The 15,941-nt window shown below is 46.1% G+C and overlaps 1 protein-coding gene across 5 annotated transcripts in view; it reads right to left on the reverse strand.

Annotated features, from left to right (window-relative positions):
- Positions 1–15,941, reverse strand: part of MPP7 (MAGUK p55 scaffold protein 7) — a 270,834-nt gene that overhangs the window by 72,334 nt on the left and 182,559 nt on the right. For 3 of the 5 annotated variants that reach the window (XR_011381719.1, XM_070056057.1, XM_008268037.4), the window contains exons 11-12: positions 15,819–15,883; positions 6,609–6,647 (exon numbers count right to left, since the gene is read on the reverse strand). Coding sequence is in view for 3 of the 5 variants with exons in the window: in XM_070056057.1 (XP_069912158.1) it covers positions 6,609–6,647; positions 15,819–15,883 (104 nt within the window). In the remaining 2 variants the exon portion in view is untranslated. The remainder of the gene's footprint in view (positions 1–6,608; positions 6,648–15,818; positions 15,884–15,941) is intronic. The other 2 variants (XR_011381720.1, XM_051821591.2) reach the window with 1 other exon arrangement.

The following is a 15,941-nucleotide window of genomic DNA, read 5'->3' on the forward strand; positions in this document are numbered from 1 at the left end:
ACTCTCTTCTCAGCACCTGAACCCACGTGAGCCAGGTCATGTCAGAGCTCCGCCCAGGATCCTTCAAAGAGTTCCTGTCTCACACAAAAGAAGAGTCCCACTCCTTCCGGCCAGGACCATTCTGTTACCCTGACAACCTCAATTCCAATCACCCCCACCCTTGTCCACCCTACCTGACCACACTGGTCTCCCTTGTGATCCTGTCGCTGTCTGGAATGCTTAAGCCCACACAGCTCCCTTCCGGCTTTTGTTCAAAGGGGACCTCGGGGAGGCCTTCTTGAACCAGCCTGAGTGCAAGGATGTTGCTATGGTAACTCTGGTGCCCAGTACAGTGTCTGGAATACAAGAGGCAGTCAGTAAATGCATATATATTTAATTCGGAAATTGTATTACGAGCAAATTATACTCTGTAAATACCAGCGACAACTGCCAACCAGGGCTGATCTGCTTGTCTATTTTTTTTTTTTACAGGCAGAGTGGACAGTGAGAGAGAGAGACAGAGGGAAAGGTCTTCCTTTTGCCGTTGGTTCACCCTCCAAAGGCCGCCGTGGCCCGTGCGCTGCGGCCGGCGCACTGCGCTGATCCAATGGCAGGAGCCAGGTGCTTCTCCTGGTCTCCCATGGGGTGCAGGGCCCAAGCACTTGGGCCATCCTCCACTGCACTCCCTGGCCACAGCAGAGAGCTGGCCTGGAAGAGGGGCAACCGGGACAGACTCTGGCGCCCCGACCGGGACTAGAACCCGGTGTGCCGGCGCCGCAGGGCGGAGGATTAGCCTAGTGAGCCGCGGCGCCGGCCAATATATAAAATCTTTTAAAAAAATAAAAATGTCTACGGAGGGGCTAGCATTGTGGTATAGTGGGTTAAGCCACCGCATGCTAAGTGAGCACTGCGCAATCTACTGGAGCCCCAGGTTGAGTCCTGGCTGCTCCACTTCCAATCCAGCTCTCTGATAGTTGCACCTGCAAAAAAGGACTTGGGCACCTGCCCCCCACATGAGAGACCTGGATGGAGTCTGTGACTCCTGGCTTCAGCCTGGCCTGTCCCTTGTTGTTGTGGGCATTTGGGGAGTGAACCAATGAATGGAAGTCTAATCTCTCTGTCCCCCTCTCTCAAATAAAAAAATAAATGATTTTTTAAAAAAGAAGTTCATGTAAAAATGGAATTAATTTTGTTCTGTTGCAAAAAAACAAAAACAAAAACACTGAAGTCCATGCAGAGTTTCTCTCCATAATATGCATTTTCCATGAGCTTTTGGGAGCCTGCTCTATTTCAGGGTGTTTAATAAACATATACTGTTACCACAAAACAGTTTTGCCATTTCTGTTAGCATGATAAACTATGAGGCTGCTTTTCAACACACGCAAGACCTGCAGGTGTTATCAGAATTTGACTTTTTCTGGGGAAGACCAGAAACCTCCAAGATAATCAGTTTGTGCAATCTCTTTGTAATGAAGCAATTCTTCAAGAATTTAAATACTGTAATGTCTTATGATCAAACTTGCCTGTTCCACAAAGAACCAACTTCTAATCTTTGGTTGTCAGTTGGAGCATTTTCTTAAAATAAGAAACACTTTGAGTTTATGTGTCCTATGATGTCACTCGTAAAGGAAATATTCTTTTTAAACAAAGTCTTTTCTGTGTGCGCTCCTTTCTTAAGCTATCTTCCTAGGTCCCCTTACGTTATGGCATCTACAGGAAATTCTAGGTGCACAGACCTCATGGTGCGCAGGTTAGTCAAGTCTTCAGACATGAAAGAAATGGTTTCAGGACGAGTGTGTGTTAAAAACCCCAGGGCCACACTTCTGCCTTTGCCACAGTAAAGTGTAGAAGAGACACTACCATGCCTGCGACCCAGAGCTGAACGGAGAGAACAGCTGTGCTTGTAGCCAGAGCCTGATTCAACAGTCAGGCAGGAGAAGTCCAAGTTGCAAACAGTGTTAACATGAGGAATCTTCAAAAAGTCCATGGAAAATGTCCACTATGAAACTATGCACGGCTTTCTATATTTTCTTTTTTTGCATCAGAATTTAAAAAAAATATTTGAAAGGCAGAGTTACAGAAAGAGAGTAAGAGAGAGAAATCCTCCATCTATTGGTTCACTCCCCAAATGCCTACAATGGCCAGGGCTGGACCAGGTGGAAGCCAGGAGCCCGGAGCTCCATCCAGGCTTCCCATGTGGGTGCAGGGACCCAAGTACTTGGTCCACGTTCTGTTGCCTCCCCAGGTGCGTTAGCAGGAAGAAGAGTGGAGCATCCAGGACTCAAACTGGCACTCCACTAGTGTTGCAAGTGGTGGTTTAACCCACTGTGTCACCATGCTGGCCCCTAAACTTACCTATTACTTCCACTTTCTGGAAGCACCCTCATGCATTCCGCACAACATTCAACCCTTGAGCAGCTTTGTTGTCGCATTTTTCTCTTGAGTGCCTGGGCGAACTTCCTCAAGGTTGCGTGTAGAGATGCCAGTACATGCTAATGGGTGATCCTGCCTCAACAAGGCCAAGATGACAAGGGCTGGGGGATGGGGGTGGTGGTGGGGGTGGGCTGCAGAGTTCGTGCCCCATTCACGGGCCTGGGGGTAGCTCAGCTGCAGCTACTTAGCTTCATCAGGAATTGCAGGCCTCTCTGACTCAAATCTTCCTTTGTGCCAAAGGAGCCAGAAATCTTTATAGGCAATCTCTCAAGTTGATATGGAAACAAACAAAAGAGATCCTCTAAACACAGTCCTGCACATGGTCTGTCAGCTACCAGGTCGACAGGATTGGTGGGGTTCATGATATTCCCAAGAGCTGGTCCCCTGTTCTCATCTGTCACTCACTGGGTGATGCACAGTGGCGTCCAGGCAACCACTTCAAAGAGCCGGGAAGTCTGCGTGGTGAAGTTCACCTGCTGATGCCACAGGCTTTTGCCCGACATGCTCCTGGGGCCCTCATCCCACCCACCTGCTCTCCCCAGGGCTCTAGCAATCACCTCCTCTCTCAGGCACCCGGTCCTCTTGTCAGCCCCGTCACCCCGCAGATGACAGTAGACATTCCTGCCGCCCCCCACCCTCCATGAGAACTGCCCTGAATTCAACTGCTACCTCCCCTCCACTCTCACCTCCGCCACTCCTTCTGCCACCTCTGTTACCCTTTGTCACCTCTCCTACTCCTTGACACTTTGCAAATTTGGCTCCCCGGTGAATTATTTCTCTGATGCAAGCCGTGGCTCCAAGTTGCTCTAAAGAAACCCAAAGAACTGGTCATCCCTTCACTTCTGGACTTTCAAAGTCTATCAACTGACTAAATGTTCACTTTCAGAAAGTCCTAAATGCTAGGAGACAGATAAAGATTTAGAACCCATTATTTTGGATGAAATCTTACACAAAGAATAACACTGGGTGCAAAAATCAGGCAGAAAACTATGAGAGGAGTCCATTCCTTGGCTTGCCATTGAAGGTCTCACCTTACCAAACAGCCAAACTGAATTTCTAGTCCCATCACCTACACATCCCCCAAGGTTAACCACGTCTGGCGCTCTGCACCTCTCACCCCTTCCCACACTGTCACTTCCACCTCTCTCCCCAGCTGCTAGCTAGATGTCCACCTGAGTGACGGTCCAGCACTGGTGTCCAGTCTTGTGGGGCTGAGGGCCTGCCTGCTCCGGCTGGGGTATCAGCCCCTCTCTGGTCACAGCATTTTCTACGGCACTCATCAGACACTGCTTTGTGTGACAGCTATCCATCCACTCGGTGTGAATCCCATCATCAGCCAACGAATGGTCAAAGGCCTTAGGGTCAGTGGTTCCTGACCTCTTAGAGGAACAGATGTGTGCACTGATGGCCATGCATCTCATCATGTCCTCCCTCACGGATGCCAGCATGGTGGTGAGGCTTGCTCTTGCCCACAGGACATCAACAGCTGAGCCCAATCACAGGCTGCAAAGCTCCACCACGCTGGCCCAGATCAGCAGATCTGCAAAATGACCACAGAGTTCTGAAGACAAACAGGTTGCTGTTTTAAGCCATTCAGCTTCCAGGCACTAAGGGGAGGTGGAATATTTGGTGTACTATACCCTTCTGAAATGAGTAAATTTTCTTTTTGTACTTAATACCATTGGTTGAACTTCTTATGTAATACAGAATTATTATTAGGTGTTTAAATCCAATTGAAAATAGATTCCAGTAAAAAATACAAGCGGGAATAAGAGACAGAGGAGCTGTACAGTTAGGCACACAGTTCCACGGACTTACCCCTAAGGGTAAAGCTAAAAACTTGTCATGGGACTCCAAATCTTGTTAAGCTGGGTGGTACTAATGTCATCTTATATGTTAAAGTGATCATATTAAAGTGTGTAACTGACCATAGACATCGGATTAAGTGTCAATAGGATCACATAAATAAGACCAAATGTCTGGTAACAACAACAGATAGAATTAAAAAGGGGAAAACGGGCCGGCGCCGCAGCTCACTAGGTTAATCCTCTGCCTGCGGCGCCGGCACACTGGGTTCTAGTCCCAGTCGGGGCACCGGATTCTGTCCCGGTTGCTCCTCTTCCAGGCCAGCTCTCTGCTGTGGCCCGGGAGGGCAGTGGAGGATGGCCCAGGTCCTTGGGCCCTGCACCCTCATGGGAGACCAGGAGGAAGCACCTGGCTCCTGGCTTTGGATCGGCGCAGTGTGCCAGCTGTAGCAGCCATTTGGGGGGTAAAACAATGGAAGGAAGACCTTTCTCTCTGTCTCTCTCTCACACTGTCTCACTCTGCCTATCAAAAAAAAGGAGGGGGGAGGGGAATGATCCAACATGGGAAGAAGGCCACACAGCAGACTCACAGAATGACAAATGCCCTAAACAGCACTCTGACCTCAGAATCAGCCCTTGAAGCATTTGGATTTGGCTGAAAAGCCCAGGAGAGCATTTCAGGCATGGAAAGCTGAGACACTGTGGTAAAAAATGATCTATTTGAAGGATCTCTGTGAGTGAGATCCCAGTAGAAAGAAGGGGCCATCAAAGAAGGAGGTACCTTTCTCTGAAGGGAGAAGAGAACTTCCATTTTGCTTATTGCCCTGTCTAAATAATATCAAAGTTTGTAGACTCAAAAAGCTTCCATAGCCTTGGCAGCTCATGACAAGAGCCTCAGGTGATCACTGATGTCATACAAAAGAGTGTCAATTGTTAAATCAATAGGAGTCACTGTGCACTTACTCCCCATCTAGGATCTCTCTTTTTTTTTTTTTTTTTAATTTTTTTTTGACAGGCAGAGTGGACAGTGAGAGAGAGAGACAGAGAGAAAGGTCTTCCTCTTGCCGTTGGTTCATCCTCCAATGGTCAGCGTGCTGTGGCCAGCGCATTGTGCTGATCCGAAGCCAGGAGCCAGGAGCTTCTCCTGGTCTTCCATGGGGTGCAGGGCCCAAGGACTTGGGCCATCCTCCACTGCACTCCTGGGCCATAACAGAGAGCTGGCCTGGAAGAGGGGCAACTGGGACAGAATCCGGTGTCCCGACCGGGACTAGAACCCGGTATGCCAGTGCCGCAGGCGGAGGATTAGCCTGTTGAGCCGCGGTGCCAGCCGGATCTCTGTCCTTAATGAGTTGTACTATGAGAATTAACGGTAAAACTTGTCTTCAAATCTTCAAACAGTACTTTATACTTTGTGTGTCTGTGTGAGTACAAGTTGTTGAAATCTTTACTTAGTATAGAGTTGGTCTTCTGTATATAAAGGTAATTAAAAATGAATCTTAATGAAGAGTGGCACAGTAGGTTAAAGCCCTGGCCTGCAGTGCTGGCATCTGATATGGGTGCCGGTTCTAGTCCCAGCTGCTCCACTTCTAATCCAGCTCCCTGTTAATGTGCCTGGGAAAGCCGTGGAAGATGGTCCAAAATGTCTCTCTGTCTCCCTTTCTCTCTGTAACTCTAACTTTCAAATATATAAAATTTAAAAAAAAGAAAAAGAAAATAGAACCAAAAAGTTATCAAAGATGAAGGTATTTAAAAGCTTTGAATATCACAATGCACCAGATGACTTAGAAAAGGCCATATGCTGTTGATCGAGTTGTTACTTAGCACCAATGGGATGTTTTTCCTTACTCTATCCAAAATTATTTACAACAGCTAACAAAGAAGTAGAATCCAGGGAGTTTCTAAAATGATCCTGAAAGCAACAGTTACTTCCCCTGCAGGCTCTCAGAGCATGCTTCTTTTTTTTTTTTTTTTTTTTTACAGGCAGAGTGGATAGTGAGAGAGAGAGAGAGAAGGTCTTCCTTTTGCCTTTGGTTCACCCTCCAATGGCCGCCACGGCTGGCGCGCTGCAGCCGGCGCACCGCGCTGATCCGAAGCCAGGAGCCAGGTACTTCTCCTGGTCTCCCATGGGGTGCAGGGCCCAAGCACTTGGGCCATCCTCCACTGCCTTCCCAGGCCACAGCAGAGAGCTGGCCTGGAAGAGGAGCAACAGGGACAGAATCCGGTGCCCCGACCGGGACTAGAACCCTGTGTGCCGGCGCCGCAAGGCGGAGGATTAGCCTAGTGAGCTGCGGCACCGGCCAGAGCATGCTTCTAAAAGGTGCTCGTTTACAACAAAATAACACCATGCCTTTGAAGAGAGCAAGAAATCCTCCCCCAAGGCCGAGTGCTCACCTAGGTAGGTTCCGCTGCCGTGCCCAGGGAACGTGGCATCTTCCGGAGTGGGTGCAAAGCGCACAGAACAGAAGCCGAGAAATAAAGCACAATACAGTTAGGAGCCCGGCCACAGGTGCTAAACACACAGCACGCACAGCAAATCCCAGCACGCACAGCAGAGCACAGCCATCCACGCTGTCACTCCCAGATGTAAAACTTTCTGTTTCACATCTGAGTCCGAAGTCAATCACGCAAGGCTGCTTTGACTTGAGTTTCAGTGTATCCGGAGGTTCCTGGAGGCGCCTCCCAGGAAACTACAAGAGATTCTTTTCTGAAACGGTTCTCCTTGCCCGACTAAGACAAGGACAACACTAGATGCCCAAAATAACCTGACTGCTCTAAGTGAAGCTCTCTGATAACATTGAAACGTTGCTCCACTACTCCCGCCCAAGGGGACAGACACAAGGCTTAAGATCCAAACGCTCCCCTCTTGTGGACAGGAGGTACGGGGGATGCCTGTGCTGGGGAGTGGGTCACGGGTAAGGTAAGGTCTGGACTGTGCTCCCAAGTAGAGCAGGGAAAAGCATTTCTCAACGTGAATGATACGGTTTCTCAGAATTAAACGACTCCTGGGCTATTCAGAGCTTACAAACTGAACGAAGTGGTGCTGTGCTGGTTTTTGGTCTTCGTTTCTATCCGTCTGGGCTAAGAACACGACTGAGCAGAAACCAGACGGTGCAGGAGATGCTACTGGCCTCACCACTGCTCTCCTCACTCACCTTCATTTGAGAGTGTTGGCAGAGATTAAAACACTAAAACACCCTGTTCTATTTCAGATCACATTCTGTGTTTCTGCTACATGGAGAGAAAAAAAAAAAAAAGGAAAATGCAGGTTTCTTTGTGAGACAGAATCCAACCACACACTCTGGTACTGAAATGCCAGGGTGGAGGTGGGATGTGCAATGGAGTTCTTTTACAACTGGCTTGCTAGCTTCAATCTGATCCCACACATAGGTGCACGAAATAAAATGACCAGGCTATGTCGGGCAGTTTTTATACATGTACCTTTAATTTCCTCTGAGAAGCACAAAGGGAACAAGAAAGGAAATGATTAAATGTGCAGAAAATACAATTAAAGGAGGAAGGTGAAACAAGAAGAAAGAAACAAAATCTACCTACCACACTCAACAGTTTCCTCATCTTAGAAAAGCCAAAGGGGAGGGAAAAAAAAAAAACAAATGAATTTCAAAATTATTAGGCAATAAATAAACAGAATTTGTGAACCACACTTCAGACTGCACTGCACCCTTGCTCTACGAAACACGTAAATACTTTCAAAAGAACGCAAAATATTCAAGGAAATTAAACAACCAAGTGGGAATAACTGACCAGAAGAAAAAGGAAAAAGCTTCAGCACTTTTTAAAATAATACCTTCAAAGAGGGAACGATATTTATTTTCATAGGATAAGTCCATTTGTAAGTTAATCTGTTCAAGACTTTGAAGACATTTTAGAAAAATGGTGAAATGGATTTTTTTTAGATGCAATACATTTCATCCTTCAAACGTGTCTACCTTTCCTTAAATGGGACAACAGCCTAACAATGATCAATTTATTACACGTAGCCAGTGAGGTCGGGCAGAACCCGTTCTTTTCATTCTGCTCACAGGATGACGAAAGCTACGTGAAAAAAGTAATCCTACGTGTGTCTGCAATTGCTAAGAAGATAGCAAAGAAGACAGCAAAATCTACAATTTAAGTTTGACTTAGGATTCTCACCTTCAGGAAGGATGGGTAAAATCCTGGCCTAAAGAAAAACCTGACCTTGAGCCCAGGGGGAGCTTATCGCAATACGAGGCCTGCAGAGTGGACAGCAGACACAGGGCAGTCCCCCTGCTCGTCTCACTCTGAGCTGGAAACCACAGCCAAAGGCTCTGCAGGGAGAGTGGATCCCATTTGTGTCCACTTTTCAAATACTCAGGGGGCCTCAAACTGAGCCGGTTCTATGGTTCTATTCGAGCAGACCATTTTCACCCAGGCTCACAGTCTGAGCCAACCACACTGTCATTGCATTTACGGCCATCTCTTAATACCTGGCCGTGTCATCAGCACCTACAACAAATGACTGTGAAACAAAGAAGCAACCGTGTGATGCTGGGCCAGCCAGGCCTGGCACCCCAGTAACAATGCCAGCAGAGCTAACACTGAATAGCCCGTGCCTGGTGACGAAGCAGACAGCTGTACCCGGTGCAAGTCTTCTGGCGAGAACAGACCGACCAAATACTGCGCCCCCGGGTAAGGACTCGGTGCTGTGGAAATCAGATGATGATAGCCAAGTTGTGAGAACAAAACAAAACAAAACAAAACCTAACACTCTAGCACCAACTCACAATAAAAAAAATAAACACTGCTTAATTTATATTACACATTGTATATTTCAAGTTCTAATAAAAGGTCATGAATACAGTGGCTAAATTCTGGAGAGGAGATTTCTCCATACAATTTTTAGCTAGGAAGCATATGGAGTTTTTTTCCACAATAAAAACGCATGCATGTATCCAGTAGCAAGTATTAGGCTTAATGGACCCTGGGTGGGAAAAGCAAGCTGACAGATTTCCTTAGACAGGCAAGTTAAAAAAAAAAAAAAAAAAAGAGGAAAGATTCTAAAAGATGGATCTCAGAAAAGGGTTGTGATAATTACACAGCTGCTACCATAGGCAAGGCGCGGTTCTGAAAATGCAAAAATTCATTTAATTTTTTTTTTATCTTTTATTTAATGAATATAAATTTCCAAAGTACGACTCATGTGTTACAATGGCTTCCCCCCCCATACCGTCCCTCCCACCCACAACCCTCCCCCTTCCCACTCCCTCTCCCCTTCCATTCACATCAAGATTCATTTTCGATTATCCCAATATACAGAAGATCAGCTTAGTATACACTAAGTAAGTATTTCAACAGTTTGCTCCCACACAGAAACATAAAGTGAAAAATAATAGATGATTTTTTTTAAATGATGATGAAATCAGATCAGACCTATTGTCATGTTTAATCCCAGTGAGAGTCAAGTTGGGAATTGATAATTTCTTTCTTTTTTTTTTTTTTTTTTTTTTTACAGAAGATCAGTTTAGTGTACATTAAGTAAAGATTTCAGTCGTTTGCACCCCCATAGAAACACAAAGTGAAATATACTGTTTGAGTACTCGTTATAGCATCAAGCCCCAGTGTACAGCACGTTAAGGACAGAGATCCTACATCAGGAGTAAGTGCACAGTGACTCCTGCTGTTGACTTTACCAATTGACACTCCTGTTTATGGCATCAGCAATCTCCCCATGCACCAGTTATGAGTTTCCAAGGCTATGGAAGCCCCCTGAGTTCTCCGACTCTTATCTTGTTTAGACACGGTCATAGTCAAAGTGGAGGTTCTCTCCTCCCTTCAGAGAAAGGCACCTCCCTCTTTGAAGACCTGTTCTTTCCACTGGGATCTCACTCACAGAGATCTTTTTGCCAGAGTGTCTTGGCTTTCCATGCCTGAAATACTCTCATGGGCTTTTCAGCCAGATCCGAGTGCCTTTAGGGCTGATTCTGAGGCCAGAGTGCTATTCAGGACATCCGTCATTCTATGAGTCTGCTGAGTATCTCGCTTCCCATGTTGGATCACTCTCCCCTTTATTTATTCTATCGGTTGGTGTTAGCAGATACTAGACTTGTTTATGTGCTCCCTTTGACTCTTAGTCCTTTCATTATGATCAATTGTGAACTGAAATTGATCACTTGGAGTAGTGAGATGGCATTGGCACATGCCACCTTGATGGGATTGAATTGGAATCCCCTGGTATGTTTCCAACTCTACCAATTGGGGCAAGTCAGCCCGAGCATGCCCCAAATTATACATCTCTTCCTGCAAAAACTCATTTAATTTGCCAACTGAGTTCAGTACTGTTATTCCGTTTTATAGATGGGAGAGCACTCATTAAGTGGCAAACCAGGGGTCTGGATCCACGTAACTCCAGCTGCTCCGAAGCCCTCGTGTCCGACCGCAATGCACACTATCATACCACAATCACTTTTTGACCACACAAGCCTTGGGCCAGCACATACAAAGTCTCGGGAGAGGTTTCTTCCTGACTCCTTCCCGGTGCCCTCACCCTCTGCCTCTCCCTGCAGCCTCAATACCCCAACTGCGTTCCCCCCAGCACCACCTGGGAGGGACCAGCTCCTCCCCCAGCACCACCGGGCATCCACCTTCCACTATCTTCAAGTGCGGATGAGCAGGAGAGGAAAACTGCCAAAAGTCCCAAGGGCGAGGCCAACAGGAGCACACAGACATCAGCCTGCCGTCTCCAGAGAACGGACTGGAAACATGCTGTGAACAGCCATGTCGACCAGTGCACAGCAGGGCAGCACTCTGAGCTGGGTGCAGCGGACGCCCACCCACTGGAGAACCCGCCGTGTCTTCCATGGGGGACCATCACTCACAGGGTCTGAGCGGGCTCGCTGCAACCCCCACCTACAGCTCCCCTAAAAGTCTGCAACAATCATCCCACAGACCAAAGTCCCAACCGTCAATCAACTCGCTCTTTGCTGCGTGGCTTTGGGTCTCCGTGTCAGGCTGTCTCAGTGCCCCTCCCCTGGGAGCTGGCTATCTCAGGAGCAACGCTCCGGACAAGCAGAGAGAAACCATTTCATGGCGAGTGCTAAGGGTCCGCCAGGTCTTCAGCACAACCAGCTCCAGGTATAGGCGACGGGGAAGTGAAACCAACAGCCGAGTTCTGCGCCTCCTTCCACACCAACGCTGCACTCTGGCTTCTCTCCAACAGTGTCGGTGAGTACTGCAGGTGCTCTGTAAGACCTCGTGTGTTTCTGTTTACACAAAGCGCCACCAACATTAAGGCGGTTGACCAGGTTTTCAACGGCAAACCTGCCGTCACCACATATGCAATCCATTTGTTTCGGCATTAACGTGTCGTGTGAAAGCATTCCAGTGCCTGGGATGTCACAGCAAGGAGGGTGCTCCACTTCAGGGTGCTCCACTTCAAAGCTTTATGGCAACAACCTGTAGCACAGTGTGACGTCAGCATTCCTAAATGCTTCCCCGCCTCTAAAATACCGGGACCGGGCACAGCAAATTTATTCTGTGGCTCAGTGTTTGAGCTGTTTGATTGGCAGACTGTGATCTTCAACCTACAATGTACTTTGTCTTGGGACCAATCAGGTGATCAGAAAGGATACCTTCTGGCTCTGGTGAAATACTGTGATGATAATCATGACTGGTTAAGGCAAATTCTACAGTAAAAATTTTTTTTTCAAAATACTGTGCATTTTTTTGCTTCTTTTTATGAAAAGAATTTTACGAGAGATACTTTGCAAAAGAAAAATTTTAAATGACATCCATCCAGTCTGCCGTGTTAGAAATTTTCCAATTTCTAATTTCTAAATATTTTTGAGATCCCCAAAAAAAGAAACAAAGCACGGACAGTAAAATCATACTTGAATGTTCTAAGTAAGATATGCTCCATGATCAAGAAGAGCCTTCTTTCTATTCCTTTTTTTTTTTTTTTTTTTTTTTTTGACAGGCAGAGTTAGACAGTAAGAGAGACAGAGAAAAAGGTCTTCCTTTTTCCATTGGTTCATCCCCCAAGTGGCTGCTACGGCGGGCGCACTGCACCAATCTAAAGCCAGGAGCCAGGTGCTTCCTCCTGGTCTTCCATGGGGTGCAGGGCCCAAGCCCCAAGCACTTGGGCCATCCTCCACTGCACTCCCGGGCCACAGCAGAGAGCTGGACTGGAAGAGGAGCAACCGGGACAGAATCCGGTACGCCGACCGGGACTAGAACCCAGGGTGCCGGTGCCAAAGGAAGAGGATTAGCCTAGTGAGCCATGGCACCGGCCCTCTCCATCCATTCTGAAGTTACAGATAACGCATTTAAATATAAATGATAGCCTAAAAAAGTTAATGTTTATGTCACTAGACAGATAATTCTTAACCTGTACATTCAGATTTCAAATAAAGAAATACATATTTCTTTCTTAAAGACAAATATGAAATTGCTTCTATATATGCTTCTAAATGGCAAAAAAGGAAAACTTCTTTAAATTTTATCGACAGGAGAAATGCAAATTACCAAGAGAAACGACTCTCCCATGCTGGTTGAGATGTGAGATCTGGCCTTACTCATTTTCAGAGCCCATAAACTGTGTCTTTTATGGAATTATCCTAAAGGTGGTCACAGCGAAGAAAACCCACAAGAGAGGCAGCCCTGCAGCCCTGTCTGCAGCCCTCATGCCAGCTCCTCATGGGGGAAACCCATCATCAGAGGAATGAGGGAGAGAAAGAGAAGTTCAAAGTCCTCCTCCTGCAAGGTTCTTTGTTGGATAACCAACTGCTCCAAAACATAATATATACCCAAGGAAGAGGAATGAGATCCTAGGTTAGGCTTCTAAGAGTGAAGAATATTTTATTTTATAAAAGTTGGTATTTGTGTGTTTAGGAAAGTTTGACTTTTTAAGGGCACTATTCGGTTTGCAAAGCTTGTTTTTGGGGCACATATGAGATGTACTAAGATTCTCAAGGGCAGGAAGGAAGCCAGCAGTTAGTTGCATCTGTTCTTGGAGTTCTGTAACAGTGCAGATTTTAAAGCCTAGAGGCTGCTGCACATCATGGCTCCCAAGGGCCAGGGCCCAGAGCTGCAGCACAAACCCAGACCACAAGATGACAAGACTGGGACTGGCCATTCTTCTTTGACTTCTATGCTGATATAACTGTACCCCTCTAGTTGCAGAATCAGCTTCCATGAAATTTTTCTCTATGCAAACTCCACTTACAATAACACATCATGAAGCAAATAGTCAACTCATGGTAATGCAAGCAGTCACTTAGTGAACAAATTAATCGTTTCATCTGACACATGATTATATAACTAAATTCACCCTTCCTTCCAAATCCCACCCTTACAATATCTTCCTAGGTGGAAACTTGTAAAACTTTTGACTATATTTTTCCCATAAAATTATAAATACCAACACGACAGCATTATTTTTTAAGAAATTTTATGTTAAGTCTAAAACTTCTTAAAACCTAGCCTATGAATTAGCATTCAAGGTCACAAAAATAAATGATTTTATACCAACTTCCTGTTTTTCTTTAGAGCGTAAATCTGTAATTTAGCAAAGCACATTATAACATGAACTTCCTATTCCAAGATCCTAAGTGCCAAATGTTGAAATCCAGGTGACCTTTATGAGATTTAGTTTATATATAAGGGTTTAGTTTTTTAAATATATAAAATATATACATATTATATTTTATATAAATATGTAAAAAGAACCACTGTCAAACACAGAGGTTAAAGTGCTTTAAAATGCCATTCGTATGTTCAGACGTAATCCCAATGACTTTTGCATAACTCTTAAGTTTAGGAGATAACAGTCAAAGAAATTCCAACTGAAATTCCAGCTCTTTGGGGGTTACAGAACACCAGTTTTCTATAATTTTTATGCAACTCTGCTGTCTCTCTGAACAAGTCCAAATTTACTATGCACACGTGATTCACTTGGATAATCTTGACCAGATTTAGTTGAAAATAAATAACATCATATATGTAGGAGAACGAACACTGCATCTTTTGGTGACTTTAAATACAGCTTTGCAACAAAAGACAGGGACACAGAAGAGGAAGGAAGGAAAGAGGACGGTGGCCAGGAATGACTTCGGAATGGTCCTGAAGAGGCAGGGGGCATTTCAGTAAAGATCACTCCTGGACCACACACCCCGCAGGTGCACATATTAAGATATTGACACGACAAGGATATGAGGCAAATCGCAGACCCAAGGCGTCCATCACAGTTCATATCTACACACAAACCCCTTCCCACATTCATACGCCTCTACCGAAAAGCCAATCCACTTGACTTCTTTCAAGGGACACACATGCACATTGATCCAAAACTTGAAGCAGACGGAAAATCACACTTATACCACATTATACACTCCGAAGTGGCTTAGGGTCCTGAGTCTCAGGTCCAAGGACCTTCTCACTTTCACTCCAGTCGTCAAGTTCCCCCAGTTGGAGGCCATGTGTACCAAGCACACTAGGAAGGAACGCGGTGGGCCCCCAGTACAATGCTGGCTCCAAGCGGAAGGCAGGTGGACAACGCAAGGCTCCCTCCAGCTGCAGGGGCTGCCGGTGGCGAGCCACCCCACTCGTAAACCACGTGAGGCTCGATGCTGAGCCTCCTCACGACTCCAAAGCCCCCTGGCTCGCGGCAAGTGTTTTTCCCGTCTGCTCAGACTTAACGCAGCAAGAACCAGCAGGCTTTTGCATCAGCGCCGTGGTTTAAGTACTCGCTTGCTGGGAGATTTATTCTCGGCTGCAGTTTGGCTCTCTTTCTAATGTGATTCCTGGGCTCTACGCGTCTACACGCTGACAGAAAGAACAGGAGATGTGAAGAAAAAAAAATACAACGATACTAAAAACAGATGTTGGTGTAAAATCCCAGGGCCGTTTATTGGCTTATTTCACTTTTTAATGTATAATTTCCACGCTTAGAACAAAGAGCTTTAAAAAAAAAAAAAAAACTCTTAAAGACCTAGAAGCATGAAACATTTAAGGGAGGTGAGTTTACAGGACGGGCACTTGAGAGAGTGGGGACGTGGAAACTCACAAAGCCGCAAGAGGCCTACGTTGGTAAACTGGACGGAAATGCACCCACGTCCAGGCGGTGCCACTCAGACATCCAACACCGCCTCTTTTTCTTACGCATTTTCTTTCGATCTACTCTGGCAATGACTCTGAACAGATGGGCAAAAGGTCAGAGTTACAATGATTTGTGGATAAGCAAGGAAGATCTTGCCCAAGTCTGCTAGTTTGGGAGAAAGAAAAAGACTTGAGTATTCACCAAAATACCCAGGACTGGAAATCAGAGAGGGCAGTGGGGGCTCGTGGTTTCCTTAAAGAGTGAATCACGGCTGATTATAAAGCACCCGCTCATCTGCCTTCCACGGACTGACAGGCATACTCCTCGTGGGACTTTCATATTTGCTTGGTTCCTGAGCAGCCCTGACCAAGAACTACTGCAAGGCAACACGGCCCCTCGGTCTTCCCTAGGCACCTGCTTTAATGAGTCATGCAAAAATAAAAAAAAAAAACAAAAAACAGACACAAAATACAAAAACAAAAAATAGACAGCAGGACTTGGCTCCTCTGCCTCCTTATCAACCAACTTACATGATTTCCTGCTGGAGACTTTCAAGGGCTGAACTAATATCTCTGCTCGTCTCAGGGCCAATCTCCTGGAAGAAAGAAGGTGGACACGCTGATCAATTTTGAGCATGGGGCGGAAGTTAACAC

This window comes from Oryctolagus cuniculus, chromosome 13 (assembly GCF_964237555.1).
Source record: "Oryctolagus cuniculus chromosome 13, mOryCun1.1, whole genome shotgun sequence".
NCBI lineage: Eukaryota > Metazoa > Chordata > Mammalia > Lagomorpha > Leporidae > Oryctolagus > Oryctolagus cuniculus.